General features: G+C 36.7%; 2 protein-coding genes across 2 annotated transcripts in view; one reads left to right on the forward strand and one right to left on the reverse strand.

Moving 5' to 3' along the window:
- Positions 1 to 265: 265 nt before the first annotated feature.
- rps18 (ribosomal protein S18) lies at positions 266 to 11,750 on the reverse strand. The gene is made up of 6 exons (XM_084130216.1): positions 11,669 to 11,750; positions 11,074 to 11,172; positions 10,896 to 10,982; positions 7,908 to 8,009; positions 713 to 804; positions 266 to 370 (listed from the first exon to the last, which is right to left on the reverse strand). The coding sequence occupies exons 1-6, from the start codon at positions 11,669 to 11,671 to the stop codon at positions 295 to 297; spliced, it is 459 nt and encodes a 152-aa protein (XP_083986342.1). The 5' UTR covers positions 11,672 to 11,750; the 3' UTR covers positions 266 to 294.
- Positions 11,751 to 11,945: 195 nt separating this feature from the next.
- vps52 (VPS52 subunit of GARP complex) overlaps positions 11,946 to 27,654 on the forward strand; it is a 35,544-nt gene continuing 19,835 nt past the window's right edge. Inside the window, exons 1-13 of the mRNA XM_084130213.1 lie at positions 11,946 to 12,098; positions 15,238 to 15,322; positions 15,422 to 15,474; positions 15,556 to 15,631; positions 16,128 to 16,195; positions 16,933 to 17,108; positions 17,197 to 17,347; positions 17,465 to 17,565; positions 19,987 to 20,119; positions 21,184 to 21,241; positions 21,442 to 21,575; positions 26,891 to 27,046; positions 27,264 to 27,382. Of these exons, the coding sequence (XP_083986339.1) occupies positions 12,012 to 12,098; positions 15,238 to 15,322; positions 15,422 to 15,474; positions 15,556 to 15,631; positions 16,128 to 16,195; positions 16,933 to 17,108; positions 17,197 to 17,347; positions 17,465 to 17,565; positions 19,987 to 20,119; positions 21,184 to 21,241; positions 21,442 to 21,575; positions 26,891 to 27,046; positions 27,264 to 27,382 (1,397 nt within the window). The 5' untranslated portion in view covers positions 11,946 to 12,011. The remainder of the gene's footprint in view (positions 12,099 to 15,237; positions 15,323 to 15,421; positions 15,475 to 15,555; positions 15,632 to 16,127; positions 16,196 to 16,932; positions 17,109 to 17,196; positions 17,348 to 17,464; positions 17,566 to 19,986; positions 20,120 to 21,183; positions 21,242 to 21,441; positions 21,576 to 26,890; positions 27,047 to 27,263; positions 27,383 to 27,654) is intronic.

The following is a 27,654-nucleotide window of genomic DNA, read 5'->3' on the forward strand; positions in this document are numbered from 1 at the left end:
GTATCAAATAATGTTTTAACCTAATTAATGTTTTTTTTTTTATCCTAATTGAGAATTAACAGATCGTAGCTGTACTAATATTCCAGGGACATGGATTCTGCAGAATCCATAAATTCACTCCCTCCTTACTGAGGGGATTGGGGGTAAAACATTGTTATTTTTTTTCCTAACTTATGACAATGTTGACAAAAAAAAAAAAAAAATCAAGCAAATCGGGCATACAATCACAAATTTGGCTGAGACCAATGGAGACCAAGACACCAAATGGCTGAACAGTTCAGTTTTATTTTGAGTTTACTTCTTCTTGGACACGCCCACAGTACGACCGCGACGACCAGTAGTCTTGGTGTGCTGACCACGCACACGCAAACTAAAGAAAAAAAGACAGTAAGTAAAACAATTATATCACATTTAATGATTGGTAATAAGGATTTTGAAACTTACATTTGAGTTGACAATTAAAGATATCATGACCTTTACAGATAATTATTAAAAGTCATTTAAAAAAGCACTCTGTGCCAAACATCACTGGACCTGATTGCATCAGTTTCCAACGTAATCACGGCTATTGTAACAAGTGTTGCATGTATACAAGTCACTGTATCTCTGATCACATAAATAATTTCCTCATTAGTTCTTCATTTTCCTAAAATCAATGACATCAATTAGTTATTTCACTGTACTGCAGGAAAATATTTGCAGTGAAACTCACCCCCAGAAGTGACGGAGACCACGGTGAGCCCTGATCTTCTTCAGCCTCTCCAGATCTTCTCGGAGTTTGTTGTCCAGACCGTTAGCAAGAACCTTGGGAAAACCACAACATTAACATAATTTTCAAAATACCTGAAATCTCACATTCCATGGACGGGAATCCATGAACCACATTATTAGACCGTTTTCTAAGGCTGCACAATGTATTGAAATTAGGGCTGGGTGATATGGCCTAAAAAAACAATAAAAAAAAAAAAAACATCCCCCCACAAAAAAAAATATCAGATTTACGATTTAAATAGATTTTTTTCCCCCTACTTAAAATCAATCTGCAGATGACAGAGAAATTGTTCAAAACTAGTTTTAACTTTATTTTGTTTTGATTTTCCCTCCTGGGTTTTGATCTGGATTTCCCCCTTGGGAGAAAAACGAAAAATTGCTTAAATTTCACAAATTCAATTCAATTCTTGTGACTTGATTCTGATCTTGATTCAATATCGATTCCTTTGGATAAATATTAGGTACAGTAGATACGTTAATGTGGTATGTACATTTTTCTCCCAAAAAAAAAAAAAAAAAAAAAAAAACTCACCTAATGCTGTAAACATAGAGCCCTGTCAGCTGGTATTATTATTAAAGGTTAAAAATAACATCTCAAATTAAATAATGCATTTTTTACAATAACAATGTTAGAATATTTTAATGATATAGGTAAAAAACATAATAAATATGAAATGGTTATATTTAGCAAAATACTCCTCTCTATAGCAATTTAAGTCCAACTAACATGCTATGGTCATTAAACGGCTTTTCTGAGGTAAATTTAACGTTACGTGACATTGTTCTCCAGCTGTTTTATGGACCTCTTTCCGCAGTTGAAAAACACTGATCAATCGATTTTATTACATTTCGGTAAGTTGAACTGTATCTTTCAAAATTACCCATTGATCATTCGTGTTTATTTACTATTAAGTAGTAGTAAAGAGTAACAGATGATTGGTTCACATGCCACTTGAACTGAGATCTGTCAGCGATCAGTCACGTCACATTTACAAGCACCAAAACGGTGTTTATTGTTTGAATTTTTTATTAAATTGACAGAATCTGAGAGCTGAGAATTTGTTTCATATCAGTAGTAACCTTCTCTGTCTTGTCTGTTGGTGTCAGTGTCCTCTCTTTGCTTCGCAATTTTTCTCTGCGTGAGAAAATGGATGTGGCGTGAGAGCATGTAAAAAGTGACAATTGCGTGAGTCTCACAGTGAATTCTGAGAGTTGGCAGCCCTGTGGATTCAGTTTGTAAGTGTTTTTGGCGGGTGTGCTAGTGCTGCCGCGGCCTTGTTCATTTGCCATGTTGTTTGTGTATCTCTATGGCAAACACTGAGCCCGTTCGGAACTACGGGAACCCAGAGGGGAGCGTTGGCGGATGTTAAAGAAAACTGATTTTCATTCAAACAAGTCGACGTAAACTACATATTCGAGTTAATCGCCCAGCCCTAATTGAAATCATTTAGAAACCACAATATAGCATAGTGCTATAGTGAATTCACAAAGGCTGTGATTCAGTAAAATTAATTGACGTGTGTGTGTGTGTGTGTGTGTGTGTATGTATGCATGTATGTGTATTATATATATATATATATATATATATATATATATATTATATATATATATATATATATATATATATATATATATATATATATATATATATGTGCGCTTTATTTAAATGCGTGTAGGTTACGTGCGCCTCTGCTCCGTTCAAAGTAATTTACATGTGTGGAGTGCGTCTCGTAACGCAATGCGTCTCGTGCACCATTTCATCAGATTTGTTACAAATCATTTATAAACCTACACCAATATGTTTCTATATGCAATTTGTTAATCGTGATTTCAAAATAAAAGTTTAAACCCTTGCTCTTGAGTTTTGTTTTGATGTCCACATATTCCTGTTCAAGCAATTACAGTGGCTGAAGCATTTCAATCGTGAAGTGGCCAAATGTTAAAGATCAAGTGAAAATTTGAAAAATGTTGTTTGGCCAATATCAAACAAGTACCTGATCATGTACGTGTAACAAAAACAATCACCAGGCTGTTGGCGCCCTCTGCAGGTATTTGTTATAATACAAATTATATATATTAGGGTTCTATAAAACCATATAATTACTTGCTTTTGATACTTTATTTGAACCAAATAGTATTGCCTAATTTTTATGTTTTTAGTGATTTTAAAGGCTTGGGTCTATTTTTTATTACCACACAAAAACATGATTACCCAATTAATCATCAAAATAATCAACCGATTACCAAAATAATCGTTAGTGACAGCCCTAATTGTGATGATTATTCGTAGGGCTGCCCCCTAATTGTGATGATTATTAGTGGGGCTGCCCCCTAATAGTTTACTTAACTTTAGTCAACGAGAAAAGGCTTAGTCGACCAAACTTTAATTAGTTTGTTGCAGGAAGAAAAAGTTTCCAGAGTTTCCGCTAGAAAAAAATGGTGCCAGTCAAAGTGACCGGCAGAGGTTTCGTTTTCCGGACATTTTGATGATATGCCGGTCAAATATCACCTCTTAATTAGTCAAGTTGAGGAAAACTGGAGGAAGGCTATGTAACTTAAAAAAATAACATAATCAGGCCGAAGGCAACATGTTTATTAGCCTAACTTTCAAATAGAAAAATGGAAAAAAAAACATGAACGTCCGATTGGCGTCAATCAACGCCAATTGTTTTTACTATGGTTTCACATTCATAGTTTAACAAACCAATCCCCCTTCCCCACATAGAATATCTGAAGCCTATTGTTTTTACTCAAGCGAACTTCCCAGTGTCTCTCCACAACCTGCAATGCGCATAAGCCGCGTAACCTTGTTAGGCGACTTCGCTGCTTCGTCTTGATCTGATTCTGCAACGAGAACCCCCTCTCTGCAGGAACACTCGAGACCCATTTTCTACTATGGTTTTGTACGTTTCTTAATTCGGATCTATTTGCGATCCATTTCATTCTAAACAAACAACGCAGTTTATATGGTTCATCCTTGTTTCATTATTCATTAAGATAATAATTAATAAATGCGCGCATAATTATCAGTGAACTTGATAAATGTTGCAGATATGTTTTGCTATGCATGCACAAACAAATGCCTTTCAACTTATGTGTGCAAAATTCTGAATAAAAGAATGTGCAGCAATTTGTACAAATAGAGTCTAGGTCTACTATACGTGTTGTAGCCATTAAATAAGCTCATTTAGTTTAATATTTGTTAAAATATTATGTTATTTTTTAATTTATGTTGATTATGAAAAGTGAACAGCACGAGTAGGATAGGATGCGCAATATCGAGAGACATGGAGCGGGTCAGACATGATTTTGACCACTTAATTAAGTTTGGTTTTGTAGAAAGACTTTTTTGAAGTGAATTTCGTTTTGTATAAATTGTATCTTAATTTTAATATTTTTTTATCAACCAATTGCCTGTATTTAATAAATAAGCAGCAAATATAGCAGACGATAGGCCTAATTCATGCAGGCGCCCGCGCGGTCACTTGCATTGCTCGTGAACGGGAGCGCATCTCATCCTAATTTAACGAAACTCAGCGTAGGCCTCACAGACATGAAATATATCTTAAGAAAGCTTGAAATGTCTTTTTAACAATTTAAAACGAAAAGAAATAGGCTACTCTCTGATTATGTAATCCATGATGTGCATTTCTCATAGGCGCGTTCATAAGGAGATGGCGATCGTCAACTTCATCTTTACAGCTGTTGTTGCTGTTAATAAACTAAAAATAATAGGCCTATAATTGTATTACACAATAAATTAAATGAAATTGTAATTGTATTAAAAAAGCAAAAAAAAAATCCTGTTTAAGTTTTTTTTTTTTTTTTTCGTAAAAGTGTCCTTTGCGAAGTCGCTGTCCTCAGTGCCCAGAAAAGCGCTGAAACGGAGATGAAGGGGAACCCGTTTTTATTTATTTTTTGGCTTATTTTAACTGGCCCATCCAGTTTTCTGGAGGCCCACCTACAATCAAAATCCTGACGCCGCTAGTGCTTTGCAGCGGTCTGATATCAAGAAATAACAGACCGCATTCCACATTGGAATTCAACCAAGCCATGTAATAATGTTTAATAACTTTCAAACGGTAGAGCCCGTTCCTTTATAACATAGCCAAAGGTCGGTGTATTTTTGCTTTATACATTTTAGGCATATTCTCACATTCAGATTGTGTTAGGGGGGCGGGATTATAAGGCAATTTTAATCTGACAATTTGACCGGAGAGATTTAATTTTGTCGGACATTTCATTTTTTTCCCGGCCAATGTCCGGTAATTACCGGACAACGGAAACCCTGATATATATATATTAGGGGTGTAACGGTTCACAAAATTCACGGTTTGGTTCGATACGATACACTTGTGTCACGGTTCGGTTCGGTACGTTTTTGATACAGCAAAAAGAAAGAAATGCCAGAGAAATTTCCTTGATTTAATTTTTTTTTTTTAATTAAAACTAAAATCATAAAGTATGATATTTTTTTTACTTTGAGCAATTCTGGAGCTATAATTGACTCTTCTTAGGAGCATATAAAACAAAAAAGCTCATTGGAAAAAATGAAATGTAATATTGTAGTAGTTAACAAAGGTTTATTTTAGTTCAGATTAACATTTGAGGGCAGCAATTGTATTAATAATGTCAAAATAAAACCAACGTAATGTTACTTGAAAGCATTATAGCCTACTATTCCTGCCAAACTTCCATGGTTGCAGTTAGTGTTACTACAGTAAATCCATGGTAAATGTTGCTGATCTGTGGACACTGGATAGTTCATTCATGGCACAATGTTTCTTCCTGGTTTCCACGTCAGCGCTGTTTGATCCGTTAATAACGGAGAAATGTGAATGTTTCTCACTAGATCTCGCAGTGATGTTATTACTTCTGTGGCGAATTCAAATGCTTTCTTTACTTGATCTCTTATTATGACCGCCGCTAGCGTAGCTAGCGAAAGCGGTCATATAGGGATTGTCAAAGTTTTTTTTCCGGCTATTATTATTTCGGCTAATCAATTTTGGCGAATGCAAACAACGTGATTATTGTTCATGAGTCTAACATCCAGCCACGCAAGAAAACATGTAATCTACCTGAGGGAATAATATGCTCAAAAAACATTTCTGATTATTATTAATGTTTTAAAGCTTTTAGAAAGTACATAGAAAGCTTTTGTAACATTATCTTAACTGTCACTTTTGATTAATGTAATGCATCCTTGCTGAATAAAAGTAGGCAATTACTTTATTTTTTCCCCAAAAAAATAATCTTACTAACCCCAAACTTTTGAACTGTAAGCCTAGTGTATAATGTTAAAAAAAGCTTTCTATTTTAGATAAATGCTGTTATTTTGAACTATGGTTTGTTTGTAATGTGACTTTTTTCATGTATGACATTAAAATTATTTTTAGAATTAAATACATAAATAGGTTAAGCAATACAAATGTGTTTATGTCTGATAACCTTTTAAACACCAACTTAACTGCAGACACTGAAATGACGTACACTGTGTGATACAGTACAAATATTTTGAGTGTCCCTCATTTTCCTATAAATAACCACGATTGTCCCGCATTTTCCTTTTCTGAAGTTGGCAACCCTAACTGTCACACACACACATGCAGGAATACAAACAAACGCAAGCATGCACACACACTGACATCCACACGCACAGACACACACCCATACACACACACATACAAATCCACATGCACAGACACACACACAAACACACACATGTACGCACGCATACATACACGCACAGACACACACACACACACACACACAGACACACACATACACAAACATACACAAACATACACACACACACAGACAGACATGCACATACTACTACTTTTTTTAGGTATATACATAAACACGCAATACAGCCAAATTGCTCCACGTCATTTCTTTTTGTGGAAAGCCAGTGCAGGCCTGAGCGGCGGTCATATTTTGTACCGCCATGCGGTACATCTAGTTAGCGCTGTGTAGTAACAGTGTGGCATGATCACGATCGGCTCGCGCTGCACTGGTCCAAACTGATAAACGGTCCTTCAAACACACAATTTGAAGTTTCGTTCCGCTTGCATTACGTTTGCCATTTGATGTTGGGCAATGTTTTGGTCGCGCCGGCATCTCTTACATTATGAGCGCGCTTGCAACGCGCCTACATTTGAAATAACGAAATTTTGGTCAGCAGGAAAAATGGTCCAACCGTTCGGTTTGAAAATGCGTACCGAAAACCGAACCGAAAGCCTCGTACCGAACGGTTCAATACGAATACGCGTATTGTTACACCCCTAATATATATATATATATATATATATATATATATATATATATATATATATATATATATATATATATATATAATAATAATAATAATAATAATAAGTGTATATATATATATATATATATATATATATATATATATATATATATATATACATACATACATACATTTCTGGAAATTACCAGTGTGGAAGCTAAATTAGTGCAGCGCTTACGTTACATTTAACTTAAAGGGATGGTTCGGAGTAATTTAAACCCAGGGTCCTTTGCACCATGACCTCGAGCCAAACACGGGCTTTTCCCAAATCACGGAAGTGTAAGCCATCAGGCAAGTGTTATTTAAATAAACTCCTGATGTACTTTCCAATGCCTCGTTTTATGAGTACAGAACCTATTTGTACTACTGTAGTAGTTTGGTACCATTCTGGGCATTATTAATGGGGTAATTTACGAGATACAAACTTGGATCCATTAGTGCCTGCACTAAGCCATTCGGCTGATATCTTTAAATAAGCTCTAACTTTAATAATGTTCGACCAAGGGGAAAAAAGCTTCTGGCTCGAGGTCATGGTGCAAAGGACCCTAGGTTGAAATTACTCCAAACCATGCCTTTAACGTACATTTCTCTCTAATAGGCACATCCATTATACTGGAGATTACAAGCCTGCATCAACATCTTTGCAGCCAATAGACTCAGATAACACTGGTTTATTAATGAATTATTAAAATGTTCTGCCAGTCTCTTGAAGACTTGAACTCCAAACTCTGCAGAGCACGAAATACCTAATTTTGCAGTCAGATATGCACTGATACAAGCCTTTATCACACCCCAAAGCACAAAAAAGGCACTCCAATCATACCTGACTGTATTTTCCATCTTTAATGTCCTTCTGTCTGTTCAGGAACCAGTCAGGGATTTTGTACTGGCGAGGATTCTGCATAATGGTCACCACCCTTTCAACCTGTTCAACAAATAGAGCAAATTGGTTTTGTTACAGTCATGTTATTTGCAGTCAGATGCGGTAAATCCCTATGCTTAAGTGCATTTTACACATTTAGGTCATTCTGTGTTAAATCAAATTTCGGAAATTTCCCCGGCACTAATTTTTGATTTTGTTAATATTTTCCTGAAGACAGACAAATATAGTGATAAAAGCTAAAATATTAAATGTTGTGAATGTATATTGACTGAGGAATCCACTATTTTGTCTAGGGGTCAAAATGACAATTTTCACCTGATATTACCCCCCTGTAATTTGGCTCCAAATCTCATGTGAAAATTTTAATTTTGACCACCCTCTACAAAATAGTGGATTACTCAGTAAATAGCCAAAATCTTAAATGTCATGGATGTATTTTTTCTTTATTTATGCATTTCTTTCACCAGACAAAAAATTGTTTTCACCAACAAAATGTTTTTCAAGTGAAAGTTTTTGAAATAAACAGCTAGCCTACCTAATTTATCAATCATCTTTGGCAGTTCTAAATACATTTATATTTTGACATCAATTTATTTAATTTTCTACTAAAATGGTAATTCAGTGACACATTTTGCGTGAACAGGCTATAACTTCCCTTGTTATAGAACTTTGTTAACTTCCCATAACTTGAGCTTCTATAGAATTCTGTCTGAGGTTTGTTTCTATGACAATGGCTGACTTCATCTGCCATTCCATGTCTATGTAATAGCATGTGATGATTATGTAGCTTTCCCTTGCACTCAGGGTCACATTAAGACTATCAGAGGCCCCTGGGCTTTACCTCTTGAGGGGCCCTTCATCCACCAGAACTATTATGTACATTCACTCAATCTTTTTAAATCACAAAGCAGAAGTTAACAGCCTTTTATTTTACAGGAATAAATGCCATGAACAAAACGTTCTAACCTATAGGTCTGTCATTTAAAAAATACACAAATATCACTGCATGGACTACATATTGGCACACAGTCCAAACTACAGTAGTCAACATTTGAAGTGGATCAAAACCTTTCAACAAAGTTCAAAAGCTCCTATAGACTGCACTTTCTTTTTCCTTTTGTTCGGTTTTGGACTGCTGTCTTTAACTGAAAGCGACGCACATATCCGATGTGCAATTCTTATGCGAGTTGCTAGAAGCAGCCCGTCTTAACACTTCGAGCAGGATTTTAAACATGCATTCAAAGCAAAGCCATAAAGTGTAATTTTAAAGTGACAGTCAACAGTTAAAGTGATCATTTTTCCAGCATCACCAGGGCCCTGGGCTTAAGCCCAGGGAAGCCTGTGCATTAATGCGGCAATCAGTTGTGAGGGCAATCTTTTCAACTGATCTCAGCAGCACCTTCAGCACTTTTTTCACAACTATTTTCTGAACAGCTGTGCCTCTTGATGGAATGTTGTAGTCAGACTGAATTAAATTGATCAACTCTCGAAAACCATCACCTTTGACGACACTGATAGGCAACACATCATTGGCAATAATTTTACAGTCATTCCTTTTAAGCTTCAGTTTTTTTCCCAGCTAAAATGAAGGTTATCATTGGTTTTATAGCTTCTTATCCATAATCATTGTCTTATTGACAATACAATTATATATTTTTTTTACCGTGTTTGGGATACATCACAAACAAAGCAATGTCAACCGTACCAAATATTAGAACGTTCTCGTTGACTTAAGCCAGTTGTCTTTAAAATTGTTGCTAGTCAGACTGTATGAACATGATCCCAGCTGTAAGCCACGTCACTCAGTAGGATCCCATTTGTCAATGTCAGACTGTACAGCAGTTAAAACTCATTAAAAAGGACTCACAAGAAGACTCGTCCAGAGTTCTACGTTAATCCATGACACATTCTTTGACTATGAGCTGCATATGCAGCATTGAAATGTTGGTTCTCTTGATTTTGGTCATGGCTTAAAAAAAAAAAGTGTGGAGCAAGTGGTGGTTTGTTGTTCTTGCACCAACTACATCACCAGGTTCTGCGCTCCTATTGGTTTTTGATTTGATGGTCATCATAGAAGCCACACTGCAGGACTATGCCCCAAAACTTCTGACACTGCCAGAATTTGCAAATCATTAGCCTAGAAATCTAGACGCACCCTAGCGGCAGCAAAATTTATTTTGCAGCCAGGGTGGTCTAGCAACTCTCCGTTAACTTTCGGAGCTGTAACAACCTAAATTGGGTCAGGCCAATCACATCGTGTATAGAGTAGGCAGGGCGGGCTTAACATGATGACGACAGAGTTGCGACGGTTCCCTGCTAATTGAAAACAAAGAATGGCTGCTGCTGGAGAACAGTCTTTCGAATCGACTTTGGCCGCGACTCTGGAGGACTTGGAGTTAAGCTTTTCTTTGAGAAAAGAGCAAAGAACGGCACTTAAGTCATTCTTAAAAAAGGAAGATGTGTTCGTAGTTTTGCCGGCCAGATTCAAAAGTTGAATCTATCAACTAACGTTAGCTCCGCTGTTGGGAAAACGCTCTGGTTGGTTGAAGCGCTGTCCTATTGCGTGCAGAGGGAATTTGAAAGACAGCCGTTTATCCCGCCCCTCGGATTGAGCCGTGTCTATGGTGAGTTGCCAGACCTAACATCTTGATGTAGGTCTGGCTTGCCAGGCTAGCAAATCATGTCTCAGATGGGCAAATCGTACAGTGTGCACCCAGTTTTAGAATTTTAATAATTATTCCACTTCTATAAAAAAATAATAACAGTAAACAATTAATGTAACAGTCATATGGCTGATTTTTGTGTTGTTGGTAAAAAGTGTATACATCTATTTAAATACTATTTATATATGGATTTATGTTTTTGTAACTTAACTAAAACATTTAAAAAAGGAAGGAAGAAACATTTAACACTAATCTACAAACTCACCTCATCATCAGTGAGTTCTCCAGCCCGCTTGCTCAGATCAATGTCAGCTTTCCTCAGGACCACATGGGCATAACGCCTTCCAACACCCTGTGGAGTAAATGAACAACACGGAGGCTTGAGAACATCAACAACTTAACTTGCATTGCAAAGCGAAATGATTTAAGTTGAATTCACTCACCTTGATGGCAGTGATGGCAAATGCGATTTTGCGTCTTCCGTCAATGTTCGTGTTGAGAACACGAAGGATGTGCTGGAACTTCTCTGGAATGACGAGCGACTAAGAAAACAGAGTCACCATGTGCGACAAATAGTTTAAAAGTCACATTTGATGAATTTGACGCAAGTAGACGTAACAGTAGTTTGGAACTGTAGTTTAGAACGCTAGTGTAGCGGCGTAACGTTGCTGTACAGCTAACGTTAGCTTACTGACTACAAATATAGAAACATGCATCTCTCTGGTTTAAAGTAAACACAAACAAAATTTTAATTTTACAAAAATTTGAGTGTTCAATTTCTGCATGAACCTTCAAAATACTGTAGTAATACCATGGTATTTTCTTTTGTAAACTTAAACCGGCGCGGACTGAACACGGGCTTACTTTCATAACTCACTTAAACGTTAACTCTATACTGTAAGCCTAAAATATCAATTTATATACGTTCTATATGCATACAAAACACTTAATGTTGAATCAGTACTAACATAAACACAGAATTACGAACGATGTTACTTGATTTCATAGAAAATCTTGAGGATTTAATTTCACACTCACCATCTTGTTCGCTGGTTCCGCGCAAAGAGGAAGTGGTCACTATCTCGCGATAATTTGTCCGCTCGCCATGCGAACTTTGACAGGAACAGATTCCGTCACAATGTACAGGTCCGATGGGCAGATTGAGGCAGATGCTATACAAAACAATACTTTAAACCAATAAAGTTTGAACGTATAAAACGCAGTTATTGCTGTTTTGAACGTTTTAGCATATATTTAAGAGCAATTACTCTTTTGTAAATAGATTTCTTATGATTTTACAGTGTGTCATTTTTGGGGGAATTAATGACTGGAGGGACTGAAATACTGAACGGAGCTGTAGTTTTTGTGAACTACATACGCCATGGCGGAGGCGCTGATCACTGGAGCTGTTCATATAAACACACCCGTTGATTCCATGAGCGGTGCGATGGCGTATTTACAGGATAAGGTGATGACTTTCTTTTATATTATAGCAGCATCCGTGATATTTTTCACTGAGTATGTTGCTATTTTTACCCGTAAAAGCGTAATAGAGATAACACAGACATGGCATGCTGTTTTTTTGTTTTGTTTTGTTTTTATATTAACTATCATATTTATTATAATTCCTTTGAATGTTGTTTTACTGATCGCGACTGTTATTGGCCTATGCAGGTCTTTATTTCAGCCAACATCTGAAGATTTTCAATGTCATATCCTGTAGATCATGTGACAGTGCAGTGATGTGTACAAACCCCACACAATAACGCTCTCGAATATCAGATGTTAAAATTGAAACGTTGGGAAAAGTTGGCATGACACATAACAACAGGAAATACTGTCATTCTTCTGTGCACTGTTCTTTAGAGTTATTTATCATTGATTATTTTCTTATTTTCTGCCATTTTTCTTTGGTATGTGTAGTATATCTACTATAGCCTATAATTATACACTACTCGTGGCATTTGTGTTCCTCATATGTAAATATGACTTTAACAATAAATTACCTTTACATTTTTTTGAACATGCCGACAAAACTTAAGTAACTTTGTTTTTATTTTTGAACACTTTTTGTACAGCTTGTATCATGATTGAGTTATTTTGAAATATAAAAAAATGTGCATATCAAGTAAAATAATACACTTTAAATATACTGGTGAAGTCAGGCATTATGTGGACTAGCAAATAAACTAGCAATATATATTATATTCAGTATTATTTATAGTAGTTTAATATCATTTAAGCTCTAGCCTAAAAACTTGCGCTTACATAGCCGTATTTCTCTTGTGCAATTTGAAAGCAAACAAATAAGTATTTATTTGACAAGGCCAAATTGTTATGACAAGGCGACTGTGGGTCATAGTATCTCTGAAACAGCAAGGTTTGTTGGCTGCTTCCTGTCAGCAGTGGTGAGAATTTACCAACAGTGGTCCAAGGAGGTAGCCTAGAAATCTCGACGCACCCTAGCGGCAGCAAATTTTATTTTGCAGCTAGGGTGGTCTAACAACTCTCCGTTGGCTTTCGAGCTGGAAAAAACAAACTTTAGTCAGGCCAATCACATCGTGTATAGAGTCGGCAGGCGGGCTTAACATAATGACGACAGAGTTGCGACGGTTCCGCGTGAATTCCCTGCTACCTGCTACTTGAAAACAAAGAATGGCTGCTGCTGCTGGTGAACAGTGGTCTTTCGAATCGGCTTTGGCCGCGACTCTGGAAGACTTGGAGTTAAGCTTTTCTTTGAGACAAAGAACAAAGAACGGCACTTAAGTCATTCTTAAAAAAGGAAGATGTGTTCATAGTTTTGCTGACCAGATACGGCAAAAGTTTAATCTATTAACTAGCTCCGCTGGTGGGAAAACGCTCTGGTTGGTTGTAGCGCTATCCTATTGCGTGCAGAGGGAATTTGAAAGACAATCGTTTATCCCGCCCCCTCGGATTGAGCCCAATTGAGCCAATGGTGAGTTCCCAGACCCAACATCTTGATGTGGGTCTGGCTTGCCAGGCTACCAAGGAGGGACAACACACAAACCGGCAACAGGGCGCCCAAGGCTCATCGATGCACAGGGCAACAAAGGTTATCCTGTCTGGTCTGATGCAACAGAAGGTCTACTGTGGCACAAGTCACACAACATTTTAATGATGTTATGGGATGAATGTGTCAACATACAGTGCATCACACTCTGTTCTGTATGTGGCTGCATAGCTGCAGACCAAGCAATCAGAGTGCCTATGATACCCCTGTCCATTGTCGAAAGCACCTGCAATAATTGCTTGCAAATAAAGCAGTGGAATTGGCCTCTTTCAGCAGGATAATGCACCCTGCCACACTGCACATAATATTCAGATATGGTTTGAGGAACACGATGAAGAGTTCAATGTGTTGCCCTGACCTGCAAATTCCCCAGATCTCAATCGAATTGAGCATCTGTGGGATGTGCTGGACCAACAAGTTCGTTCCACTGTGGCTCCACCTTGAAACCCACAGGACTTGAAGCATCTCCTGCTAACGTCTTGGTGCTAGAGACCACAGGACACCTTCAGAGGTCCATGCTTTGGCAGGTCGGTTTTGTTTTGGCACGTGGTTTTATTTATATATATATATATACAGGAATACAGGAATTGAACAGCAGAGGACTGGTGTAAAGTTATTTTCTCTGATGTAACCTGTTTCTTACTGTTTGGGACATCTGGAAAATGTCTCTGCTACCATGAGTACTGCATCGTGCAAACAGTGAAGACCATCCATATGTGGGGTTGTTTTTCATTCAAGGGAGTGGGCTGTCTCATAATTCTGCCCAAAAACACTGCCATGAATAAAGCACCATGTCACAAGGCAAGTGTGATAATGAAGTGGCTCAGAGAACATTACATTGGAATACTGGATCCATGACCAGGCAACTCCCTAGATCTTAAACCCATAGAAAACCTGCGGTCAATCCTCAAAAAGTGAGTGAGTGGACAAACCGAAGCCCACAACTTGTGATCAACTCAGCAAGAATGGATCGCCATCAGTCAGGATATTGCCCAGAAGCTTATATCCAGCATGCCAGAGCGAATTTATATAATTGTTATGAAGAAAAAGGGACAACACTGTAAATAGTGACACTTTGCATATATTGATTGTTGTTTTTCAATAAAAGCCTTTAAAACTTATGAAATGCTTATCATTGTTTTCAAGTATACCATAGAAACGTGGGAAAAAATCTACAGATACTGAAGCAGCAAACTTTGAGAAACAACATTTATGTCAGTGCCAATACTATTGGCCACAGCAGTAGGACTTGAATATATGATTTGGAAATATGAAAAATTATCCTCCACATTTCTCAAATGGGCCTGCCTCATTTTCTTTTGTTTAAAACATATTTCTCTATATAACTTGACTGGTCTCAAAGCCCCGATGGTCCGTACAGCCGGTCCCTCCCTGCTCATGATATTCAGTAGAGTGGCAGCAGGGTTGAACACTTAGTGATCAATTTGTTTGGGGTTTGATCTGTTAATATTGCTCTCCTCCTCTCAGGTTAACGCTTTTTGAATCTGCATTAATGCTTGGATCAGCAAGATCGACTGTTTAGTGATGATTGTCTCTCTTTGTAATGTGTTGGCAGAAGTCAGACTTTGATGTGGTTCCTCCACTAAATTTGGGTGATCTGGACATCACCACAGATGAGTTCATTCTGGACGAGGTGGACCGTGAGTTTAGTTTTAGTTTTTATCACTTAAGTAAGGGAAGTGCCAATAAACTTAATTCATCGTGCATTAATAAGTTCTCTGTCATTTGTCCTTTCTTAGTTCACATTCAAGCTAATCTGGAGGATGATCTGGTGAAAGAGGCGCTCAAGACGGTGAAATGAAAGTTCAGCTGATGATATGTGTGTGATCATCATTATGTGTTAATGTTTTTTTTGTTTTTTTTTGTGGAACAGGGTGTGGATTTGCGGCAGTACTCTAAGCAGGTGGAGACCGAGCTGCAGCGAATTGAACAAGCATCAATCAAAGACTGTATCCATACTGCTGTTTTTAATGGCTTTATAGTAGTTTGAAATCAAAAGAAAAAAAACTTGACTTGACTGTTGATTTGACTACTTTGTGAGATTCACTCTCATATTGATGCAGTAACCTGTAATGATTTTGCTTATATTTTTTGGTAACACTTTAATTAAAGGTGGCATAGTTACACGTTTCTACATGTACTTACTATAGTGATGACATTAAATTATGCGTAGTTCCAAGTAAAAACCCTAAACCAAACCCTAAACCAAACCCTAACCGTAACTCTATATTAGGTACATGTAGTTAATTAATATTATTCTGTACTTACATAAGTACTATGTAACTACGTCACCTTAAAATATAACCATCTTTTTTTTTTCTCCTCAGTTTTATTGATACTCTTGTATCAATGAACATGAAGCATGGTTTATGGTTCAGTAATTAAGACTTTTTTAAAACAGTAATGGGTATTAATAAAGAACCCTTAACAGTAGCACTTGTGTAGATATCAAAGAGAGTCAGAATATTGCCTCTTTACACAACCAGATCACAGCCTGTGACTCAATACTGGAGGTGAGTGTATTTAGTGGACAGTAGGACTTTAGCTGTTGTGGTTTGCAAACTATGACCTGCAGTTTCATATTGTGAAAAGATATTTTACCATTCAAAAATCTAAACATCAAGGAAACTCATTCAAGTTTAAAATAATACAAACTATAATTAAGAAAAAAAGCTGCATGGTTTAAAGAGTAATTTTTGGAATATATTATTATTTATCACTTGTATTTATATTTTAATGTACTGTATTTACTCATAATAGAAGTCCTGGAGAATGCCATTATATGCTATTACCTCAGATGCATTTAGGGGCCAAATTTTTTTTAGAAATCAGTTTACTAGCACAGTTTTCTTATTTTGTTGACATACAGCATATCTTAAGAAAACAGGAACATGGGGCTTGAAATATCAGTGCGTGTTTGTGCATGTGAGTTTTAATAGTACATTTTTGTATTAGTCCAGCAAAATCATGATAATCAAATCTTGCTACTTGCTAATGCTATTCGAAGACAGGTAATATTTCATAAATCAGGGAAAGGGACATTCAGTTTCAGGACAGCAGTTTACTGGTCAAAAATGTTGATGTGGTCGTTGATGTGTTTGGGGGTCTTTAAAATTGTGACTTAAACATGTGACTGCACATTTAGAGCTGTAATTTGGACAGATGAATTTGAAGCTGCCTACATTTTCTTCTGTGTTCAGCTGTGGTGCTATTTGACCTGAACTGTGCATCTGCTTTCTTTTCTGTCTAGCGTATGGAAGGCATGTTGAGCAGTTTTCAGAGCGACCTGTCATCCATCAGCAGTGAGATTCAGACACTGCAGCAGCAGTCAGTCAGTATGAACATGAGGCTGAAGAACCGTCAGGCCGTCCGCAGTCAGCTCAGCCAGCTGGTTGATGAACTGGTCGTTCCCAGCACCATGATTTCGTAAGGATATATATTGAGCGTATTGTTCCAGGGAGATTTTGCTTTACTTTCTTAAATCACAGATTGACGAACTGTATGTGTGTTGCAGTGTGATTCTAGACAGTCCTGTAACAGAGCAGGAGTTTTTGGAGCAGCTTCACGAGCTTAACAACAAGATCAACTTTGCTAAAGAGCTCAGCTTCAGAGAGACCCTCGCCTGCTCTGATATACAGGACATCGTTGATCGCCTCAAAATTAAAGTGAGAGCAAATCAAAGATTGACTGGTATAACCCATTCTTGATATAAGAGATGCATGCAAAATTAATGTAATTCAGTTTTCTGTTGCTGAATGTATCTGTTTTGATTCTGTTCATAGGCCGTCTCAAAGATCCGTGAGTTCATCCTACAGAAGATCTACTCATTCAGAAAGCCCATGACCAACTACCAAATCCCTCAGAACACACTACTCAAGTACAGGTGCAAAATGCACTCCTCACAATCAAATCATACAAAGTTGCATGATAACATTACTTCAGTACCAGCACAAGGGTTATTCTCAGAAATTGTGTGTCCAAGTGAAATGAATGTGATGAGATTGTGTACATCAAAAAACACAACTATATATTTAGTTGTCCTCGCATGCTAAATGTCTCAGGCCCTGTTTACACCAGGTATTAAGATGCATTTTGGTCAATCGGATCACAAGTAGACGAGGGAGACATTTCAATCTGGAAATACAAAATTTTGTCCACTTTCAACCACTTCTGTCCTGATTTCTTCGAGGGGATGGTCTATGGGCGGGTAAATGTATGGGTTTTTTCAGATCTTTAGACAAAATAAATTTGCGCAATTTACATATGTAGGCGCCCAGCGATGACGGAAAACATATGGAGGGCAGCAGCTTTCGGTTTTGCTCTGATAGCCACAAGACCTTGCCGAAAGCATTAGGTCAGTAGGCGGAGAGTAGGTGGTCTTTTGTGGGTGTTCGAACACGTTCGACCACATGAGTGTTTACACTACGCAAGCGATCTGGTCGAATGTGTTTTCGACAACCTCTGGAAGTGGTCAAAAGTGGACAAGCTCAAAACCCCATTTACACCTGTATTTAGCGTCGTTCACCTGTGATCCGATCGACCAAAACGATCTTAATACCAGGGGTAAACGGCCTAATTTACTGAAATGCAGATTTTCATTAGTTGTGTCGGTTAAGATGCATATGTAAGGCTGGAAGCTTACGCTGCTATTTTGAACCAATAATTGGAAGGATGATGTGCATAATTCAGTTATTTATCTGACTCCAATATAATTAATTTGGCTCAATTAAAGTTGTTGTTGTTATTCTTTAACCTCTTATTCTTTAAAGGTAAAGGTCTTTCTTAGAACTGATTTAACATGAACGTTTAGATAACAAAAGTTATAATCACTTTAGCTTTTCAACATTATCAGTGATAAAATGAAAGATTCTTAAAACCTTTAAAGCAGGCAAAGTTATTTATTAAGTTACATGTTTAAATATACAGACAGTAGAAAGGAACAACATACTGTATAGAAAACTTAATGCACTGAAAAATAAAAGCCTTTCTCATAGTATGAGGTTACGCACTGGTGTGCGGAAGTGGCAGGGTTAATGCCTTTCTCCTAGAATCAACAGTTATCTTTCCTTCTTATATCCTGAGCAAAGCATTGTTAAAGATGAGTGAAATACCAACACTGAAACTGACCGACAGGAAACCAAAAGATGAGGCAAATGGGTGGTGATCAAGAGGGGGAGAAGAACATTAACATATTCTCCTCAATGCATGTTTAAGCAATAGTACCAGATTGTACATTAGCATACTTTAATATCTATTTTAAATTCACCACCATTCAGTTCAGTTTATAAGCTGTCAGATGAGACCAAACATGATAGTTACATGTTAGAACACACTAGTAAAGAAACAGTTTGTAGTTGAAAGCATATGTCCTGTGAAGCAAATGGTACAGATCATTGAGGTGCAAACGACTCTGTCTCTCCAGACAGAACCATCTTGTGCCTGGAGTGTCACAACAGTCTTCAATCAGCATATTGATGAATCCCTTGCACTAGATAGACTAAATTAATTTGTGCAACATTTAATTCACATGCATACCTTTTAAAAGGATTTCTGAAGTACTAGGGCAGTAACGAGTTCTACCCATATTCGCTCAGCCCTACACATATTTGTTTGCATACAAGAATTATTGTCAAATATGATATATTATAATATATTCAATAAAAGCAAAAACATTTCTCAAAGAATGCAGAATTGGTCTTTGTCCCTGCCATTTCTATTCACCCTTATTATGCTGTGACATTACTTCTTTAAAACAAAGGTTTGTTTCTGACTTCAAGGAGAAACTTTTTCATTATTATTAATATTATTATTAATAGTATACAGAATTCAAACAGTGGTACACAAAAACTCTTGTTAGATATTTTTTACTTGAATCTTCAATTCTGTAATAGTAGACCCCAAATGATCTTCTTTAAAATGTCTTGAAAGAGAAAGGTCATGGATTATTAATTAATTCTTAATAATCATAACTCATGTTTGTTGACCACTTATCTAAAAGTTTTGGGTCACACATGATACCCCTATTGTAGTCCAGTAGACAGTTACGGCCCTGGTACTTTCCGGCAGAGCTGGAAAAATCTGAGTTTAGCAGAGCCTTTCACAAATGAAAAATTAATACAAATTACTGCCATTTCCTGAGACTGACCTACAGTAAACACCATAACAGAAATAAACAATATCTAGAAACATTAATAAATTACACTCTGTTTAAGATATTATCTCCACTTTTAACTATGGCCCTTCCTCATTTCTGTTAAATGAGAAGCACAATACTGAGTATGGATGTTTTTCTGGTCATCTACAGATTTTTCTATCAGTTCCTGTTGGCCAATGAAAGGACAGTTGCAAAGGAGATCCGGGACGAGTATGTGGACACCATGAGCAAAATCTACTTCAGTTACTTCAAGTCATACAGCAGCAGACTGCTGAAAGTCCAGGTGACAGGCATGGAAGTACACTACAGTTCACAGACTTAAAGGGCAAGAGCTTTCCAAAACCGCAAGCTTTGATCTGATTGGCCGATTTTGCTTAATTTCCGGGAGTCAGCACATACATGTTTATAGCTCAGGAGACAAGTCGGTTGTACCGGCAAGTTCCACTACAACTTTTGACGTCACTTTTTTGAGAGATGTTAGAAGTTTTGATTGAGACACTTTATTTATTCGTACATGCATGTATAACGTGCTTTGTTCTTAGGGTAGTGTCTGATTTAACATCTACTTACCACTAAAGCTCATGTAAAAAAACAAACAAATTATGGCTGGTCACTTTAAATGTTGCTTAAACAATCACTTCCTGTCTAACTGGGTGGTTTTTGGCCAAAATAAGCTTCATCTACCACTAGAAGTTTGACTACATGAAAATGCCACAACACTAATCCCGCTTTTTTTTTCCAGCACTAATCCACCATTAATCAGCTTTCTAGTTATGTGAAAATACACACGATATAGTAACAGCTTTATTTATTTTAAAGCTTTTATTACATTCAGATATTTAAATTAATATAAATACATGAATAAATAAACTGCTTTAATGTGGAGCAAGAGATTCAGACTTTATTGCTTCAGATATATCACTGTAACTTTATTCACCACTGATTGGTCCAGTTTTTGTTTGCAATATCTTACCTAGTATAAAATCTGCTCTAGAGCAGGTTATCTGTGTAGCGCAAGTTATCATGTCAAAGAACAGCACCAAAACCAATCCACCTTCTTGACCCTGAAAATCCAGATTTTTCTCAAACTAAACTCAAATTTACCACTAAAACTGGATTCATGGAACAGGCCACTGTTCAAAAGATCAATGCAGAGCACCCATACCAAAGCCATTGTTAACCTTAGTTGTTATGATAAGTTACTGTTAAAACTATAATATACAGTATAAAAGCGAAGACACACTCAAGGCTGTGCTATATTGTGCTTGACATGACCCTAATATTTATTTCTAAAATATATGTCTCAATTTATCTTGTGTTTGTTCTTTCTCTCTCTCCTTTTGCCAGTATGAAGATGTTGCAGACAAGGATGATCTGATGGGAGAAGAGGATACAGCCAAAAAAGATATCCTTTAAACTAATGTCTAGTCACAATCACATAGAATTAGCATGCCATTTAATTGAATTTAAATTCTGCCATTTAGTTGAATTTAATTAGCATGCTTAATTAAATTCAACAAACATACTTGCTTTTGAGTTTGGTAGAGAAAGGCATTTGTTTTCTGTACCATTGTAATGTGGTTGATTTCTTTAACTGCTTCGCATGTTTTTTCTCCAAGCCTTCTCTCAAGAGTAGGAACACTATTTTCACTCTTGGACAGAGGGGGGAAGTACTGAACCCTACAGAGCTGGAGGGCCCCATACTGATCCCACACGCCGCTCAGAGAGGAGAGTCCAGAGTGAGACACTATTGCTTTACACCACATTACAGTTAATGCTACCAATACTTGATTTCAACAAATCTATCCCTAAGAATTAAACTTTAGCAAACTCTTCCAGCTTTAGCAAACTCTTCCAGCATTGTATGTGCTATGGAGTATGGACATGAATAATACTTCAGATCATGGTTCACTATTACTTTTCTTAGTTATAAGACATAACTAGGGGTGTCGTGACATACCGCTATTGACGAAAATCATGGTACTTTAAAAATAAAATATAGTTATCATGATAATTAGGGATGTCACAATATACCGGTATTGGCGATAACTGTAATATTTAAAATGAATAGTACACATATGAAAATAGATGACGTAAATAATCCAGTGCCAGTATCTGGTTGACATCCTAACGTGCAGTAGGTGGCGGTATTGCACGTTAATGCTGGTTGCCACCTGTCATAAAACACATGCAGACAAGCATGATGCGCTGTGCACAGCTGCTACTGCCATGTAAAAGCATGTAGTCGGATATGACAGACGAGACACTCTACCGGCACTCCAAGAAAGTTAGCTTACCAGTGTGGCTCAAGTTTTTTGGATTCTGCGAAAGTGACTCGTCAATCTCCCCAGTCTGCAGGACTTGCAGATCAACAGGAAGTGCTAAAGGTGCAAAATCACCAACCTGTTCATCCACCTCTGCCTCTGTTATCTTGTAGATTTGGCCACTGTACAAAGAGTAAGTTGCAATTATTTTGCTATTCCTGAAATCGGAAATGTTACATTTATCTGTTAACTGCTGACACCTTTCTGTGTTTTATTATATTTTCATCCCTCTGGGCTTTTAGTCCAATTGTGTGCTCATTCGAATAAAAACTTATGGACTATTGTATGTTTACTTCAAATATCTTTTGAGAGCAGTGTCTATTTTACCCAAAATAGGATGTTCCATAAAGGCTTTATGATACCTGTTCACACAGATCTGCGGAAACTATTAAAAACGCTGTATTATACATGCCAGACAAGTAATTGGCGATGCCACTTTGTAAAGAAAGCGTATGCACCTGCGCACATACGCATTCAAACACGCATGCCTATAGACTAAACACGTAATACACATGTGCATGCTGGAACCATTAGAGGCATTTTTACAGATTTAAGTTTTTGAAGTTTACACGGAGATGATAACTATGAGGCGCCACGTAGGATTTAAATCAAACTTCGCTCATCAATACATACATAACACACGTGCATATACACCTATAAATTACTCGCATATACATGTATACTATTGGATGTTCAAAATACATATATGAAATACACGTGCACACTAATATGAAATCCATACCAATACATATTATGTTAGTCATGAATGCATATACACTTGTGAATAACTTGCATATACATATAAACTTGACGCACGCATACACCTATAAATACTCGCATATACATATAAACTTCCATGCATATACACCTATAAACACTCGCACATACATATAAACTTCCATGTATATACATCTATAAACACTCGCACATACATATAAATTTCCATGCATATACACCTATAAACACTCGCATATACATATAAACTTCCATGCATATACACCTATAAACACTCGCACATACATATAAACTTCCATGCATATACACCTATAAACACTCACACATATATATAAACTTCCATGCATATACACCTATAAACACTCGCACATACATATAAACTTCCATGCATATACACCTATAAACACTCGCACATATATATATAAACTTCCATGCATATACACCTATAAACACTCGCACATACATATAAACTCGATGCGCGCATACACATCCATAAAACACTCGCGCATAAATAAAACGTGGATGCATGCTTTGTGTATGTATATGCGAGTGATTTCATATGTAGATGTGCGTGAACTTTTCAGTGTAAAAGGAAGTCATTTGTGCGTACACGGAATTAACCTGCCTTTTTGATAGTTTGTTTTCCAATTTGAAATGAAATAAGCATAAACGAGAAAACGGCCCCTTTATTCGTTTTTTTTTAAAAAAAGAAAAAAAAGCCTAAGCCTCTTACGTTGTTGATTTATATTTCAAACAAGAATTCGACATTTGCTCGCAATGTTTTTCTTACAAAAAACCTCATCATTTTGCAGGACAATTGTCTATTACAGTATACAACACAGATAGAAGGGTGCCAATAAATCTGTGGTGATATAGCCTACAACACGCTTTAAGAAAAGTTTATTTCCATCACACTGTAAAGTGTTTTTAGATATTAGCCTACATATAGATTACATATACCAAAGATTTTACATATAAACTGGGTCAGCATACTGTTAATTACAGTTAGTACCATGGGAAGTATAGGGGTGCTGATGTGACCCCTGGAGTGGAGCCCATGAAGAAATATGGTTGGGGATAAAAGTTCACACAAACAAAACCAAAAAACTGTGGTGTTTAGCCTATAGGCATACATATTACGTGTGTTTGTTTTTATTTATGCTGTATTATAAAATACCCATATTATAACAAATAAATAAAATATATTTGGAAATTGCCCTTTAAAACGAAGGCTCAGTTTGTGGTTCACAATTATTTGATTAAAAACAACAAAAACAATAAAACAAAGACACAGTCACTTATATTAAACACTTTTTTATTGATTTTTTTGTTAACAGAAGTTATCTAGCACCTTTAATTGCCTTCGCTATCGTCCTGTCAATCATCTGTCTCATTCTCGCGGGTCGCGGCTATGATTACAGTTTCAGTAAAAATGTATTTCTCCATCATCGGTACCCACCCTCAGCCGATTGGCATTACAGTATTTGCAATCACCATCCCGTGTCAAAACGGAGCGTCTAAAAGAAAAGTTCTGACTGCTGACTGAACATTGGTCAGTGAGCCTCTCCCGCTCGGCGCTGTCAAGCGCAGCTTCACCACACAGATTTAACTCCGCACAGCTAAATAAAACAGGCTGGTGGCAGACTAATAATGAATATTTCTGATGTAAAGATTTCTGTGAAACGCGTAAAGTTGCACAGAAGAAAGCCTAATAGGACCTGCCCTGTACAGTTTAAGAATCTGTAGCCATAGTAGAGGACTATTATTTTGTTGAACAGACCCGAACGACAACTGATGACGTCACATGCTCAGACTTGCTTGACCAATCGACGGAAGGGGGCGTGTCAGGCCGCCCACATGTGGAAAACGAATTTTGAAGTCATTTATTCGTTTTTTGCCTGTGAACAAAAAAAAACGAAAAATCAAGCCGAAATCTCGTTTTTTCGTGTTTTTTTTTTTTAAACGAAAAAACGAATAAAGGGGCCGTTTTATCTTGGAAAACAAACTATCAAAATGACACAAATGACTTTTACACTGAAATGCCTTCCTTTTACACTGAAATGCCTTCCGGTTACACTGAAATGCCTTCCTTTTACACTGAAATGCCTTCCGGTTACGCTGAAATGACTTCCTTTTACACTGAAAAGTTCACGCACATCCACATATGAAATCACTCGCATATACATATATACACAAAGCACGCATCCACGCTTTATTTATGCGCGAGTGTTTTATGGATGTGTATGCGCGCATCGAGTTATATGTATGTGCGAGTGTTTATAGGTGTATATGCATGGAAGTTTATATGTATGTGCGAGTGTTTATAGGTGTATATGCATGGAAGTTTATATGTATGTGCGAGTGTTTATAGGTGTATATGCATGGAAGTTTATATGTATGTGCGAGTGTTTATAGGTGTATATGCATGGAAGTTTATATGTATGTGCGAGTGTTTATAGGTGTATATGCATGGCAGTTTATATGTATGTGCGAGTATTTATAGGTGTATGCGTGCGTCAAGTTTATATGTATATGCAAGTTATTCACAAGTGTATATGCATTCATGACTAACATAATATGTATTGGTATGGATTTCATATTAGTGTGCACGTGTATTTCATATATGTATTTTGAACATCCAATAGTATACATGTATATGCGAGTAATTTATAGGTGTATATGCACGTGTGTTATGTATGTATTGATGAGCGAAGTTTGATTTAAATCCTACTTGGCGCCTCATAGATAACGGTATCGTTTTCATAGCTCATTTTCAAACACTTGCATTTTGAAAAACTATTTGGGCAGCCTAAATGAATGGCCAGAACGCATTAAAAGTTTTCTGTTTTCAGTTGAAAAAGGTGTTGTGCAATCAACACCTTAAGTTACTAAGTTAGTAACTCATGATTTTTACAACAGAAATTAATCAATTAAAACTTACTTAAGCTGGACAATGACTTTCTTCTAGAGCTGCTGTATAGGCAAAACAAACTTTGTTGCATTCATTTCCTATTATCATTGTGAAGCTGCTTTGAAACAATCTGTATTGTAAAAAGCGCTATATAAATGAAGGTGACTTGACTTTGACTGATTAAACTCTCACATGTAAACTCTCACATGTTTAATTTGTAATCGATGCAGGAGGGCGCCCTTGCGCAGAAAGTACACAAGTGAGCTCATAGGAATAATAAAACAGGAACAGACAGACATCCAGCCATCGCAGTAGCTGAATAAAATGCAGATAGAGACATTTTGACTGATTAAACATGAAGATAATTAACACCATTGTGACCGCATATGGTTTATCTGTGTTCTTCAAGCCATCTTGAAGAAGTTTGTTTATAATGCAATGCCAATCGACATAGCCTTTATCACTGTATAGAATACTATAAAATAATATAATTTCTGCCTCATTCTGTGATTAAAAGCCACATCAGTTCACAGAAGTTATTTCAAACTGGCTGTCATTAAGTGTAATTGTTCCTTTTGTATGCAATGGTGTGATTCTTAAAAAAAAATGTTTTTAATGTGTGTATATATATATATATATATATATATATATATATATATATATATATATATATATATAACAAACAAAGTAAAGATGAATTTAACCAATAGCATTATTATTATTTTATTTAGATACTGTGATATCGTTATCGTGAATTATTTTGGCCCCAATAATAGTGTACTGAAAAGTCTGATATTGTGACAGCCCTGGATACAACACCAATTTAAAAAATCCAATAGACTTACATTGAGCCATATAATAGAGACAGAAATATTATAGTAACATTCTAATGAGCAGTTCCACCAGGATTTCATGGGACTTTTTTCAGATTTTTTTGCAGCCTGAAATAACTGAGTTATAACATGATCCACTAATCTGTAAATAGTATTTTACACATAAACATTTTTGTGCATAATTACTATGTTTGTTACATTTATTACTATAGCAGTATACTTTCTTACTGACCTCTCTCTGTCTCTGTCAGTACCCGTATGAAACTCTCTTCCGCAGTCAGCACTATGCTTTGTTGGATAACGGCTGTCGAGAGTTCCTCTTCTTATCTGACTTCTTCATGGTGGCTGGAAATTCTGCGTTGGATTTGTTCAACAGCATCATGGGAAAAACGCTCAGCATGTTCTTGGTACAGTCACACTCAGTATCAGAATCTTTGAGGGAAAAACATGATATTGCTTTTTTACATGGTCTAAAAGTTCCATATTTCCACAGTGTTTTGTAGTTTCCTAACAAAAATTACACTATGTAGTATACTTTTTTAAATAGTTTGTGAAAATGTAGTTGTTGTTTTTTATTAGACATTCTCTCATTCTATTCTTCCCCCCTCTTTTCTCTATCTTTAGAAGAATCTGTCAACATACTTGTCAGACTGTTATGACAGTATTGCTGTGTTTCTCTGCATTCACATCATTCTGCGCTTCAGAGCCATCACGGCCAAGAGGAACATCCCTGCACTTGACAAGTCAGTCCCTCTGTCATTGCAAACATACAGAATCACCAACACAGACCTGGAAAGAGGACAGTTGTCATTCTTTCTAGTAATGTAACATTCACATTCTGAACAGTTTTAACAGGACAATACAGCTTTGGTGTTACTTTAATATAGTCATATAATCTATTTGCTAAATCCATGTCATTAGAGGCTAAGCACCGTAGGTGCATAGGCACCTATTGTATCCTCCTGCTCTTAAAGGGGCATTCCACCCATAGGAACATTGTTTTTTATTGAAAGTG

The sequence above is a fragment of the Abramis brama genome, assembly GCF_963993115.1.
Source record: "Abramis brama genome assembly, chromosome: 12".
NCBI classification, from domain to species: domain Eukaryota; kingdom Metazoa; phylum Chordata; class Actinopteri; order Cypriniformes; family Leuciscidae; genus Abramis; species Abramis brama.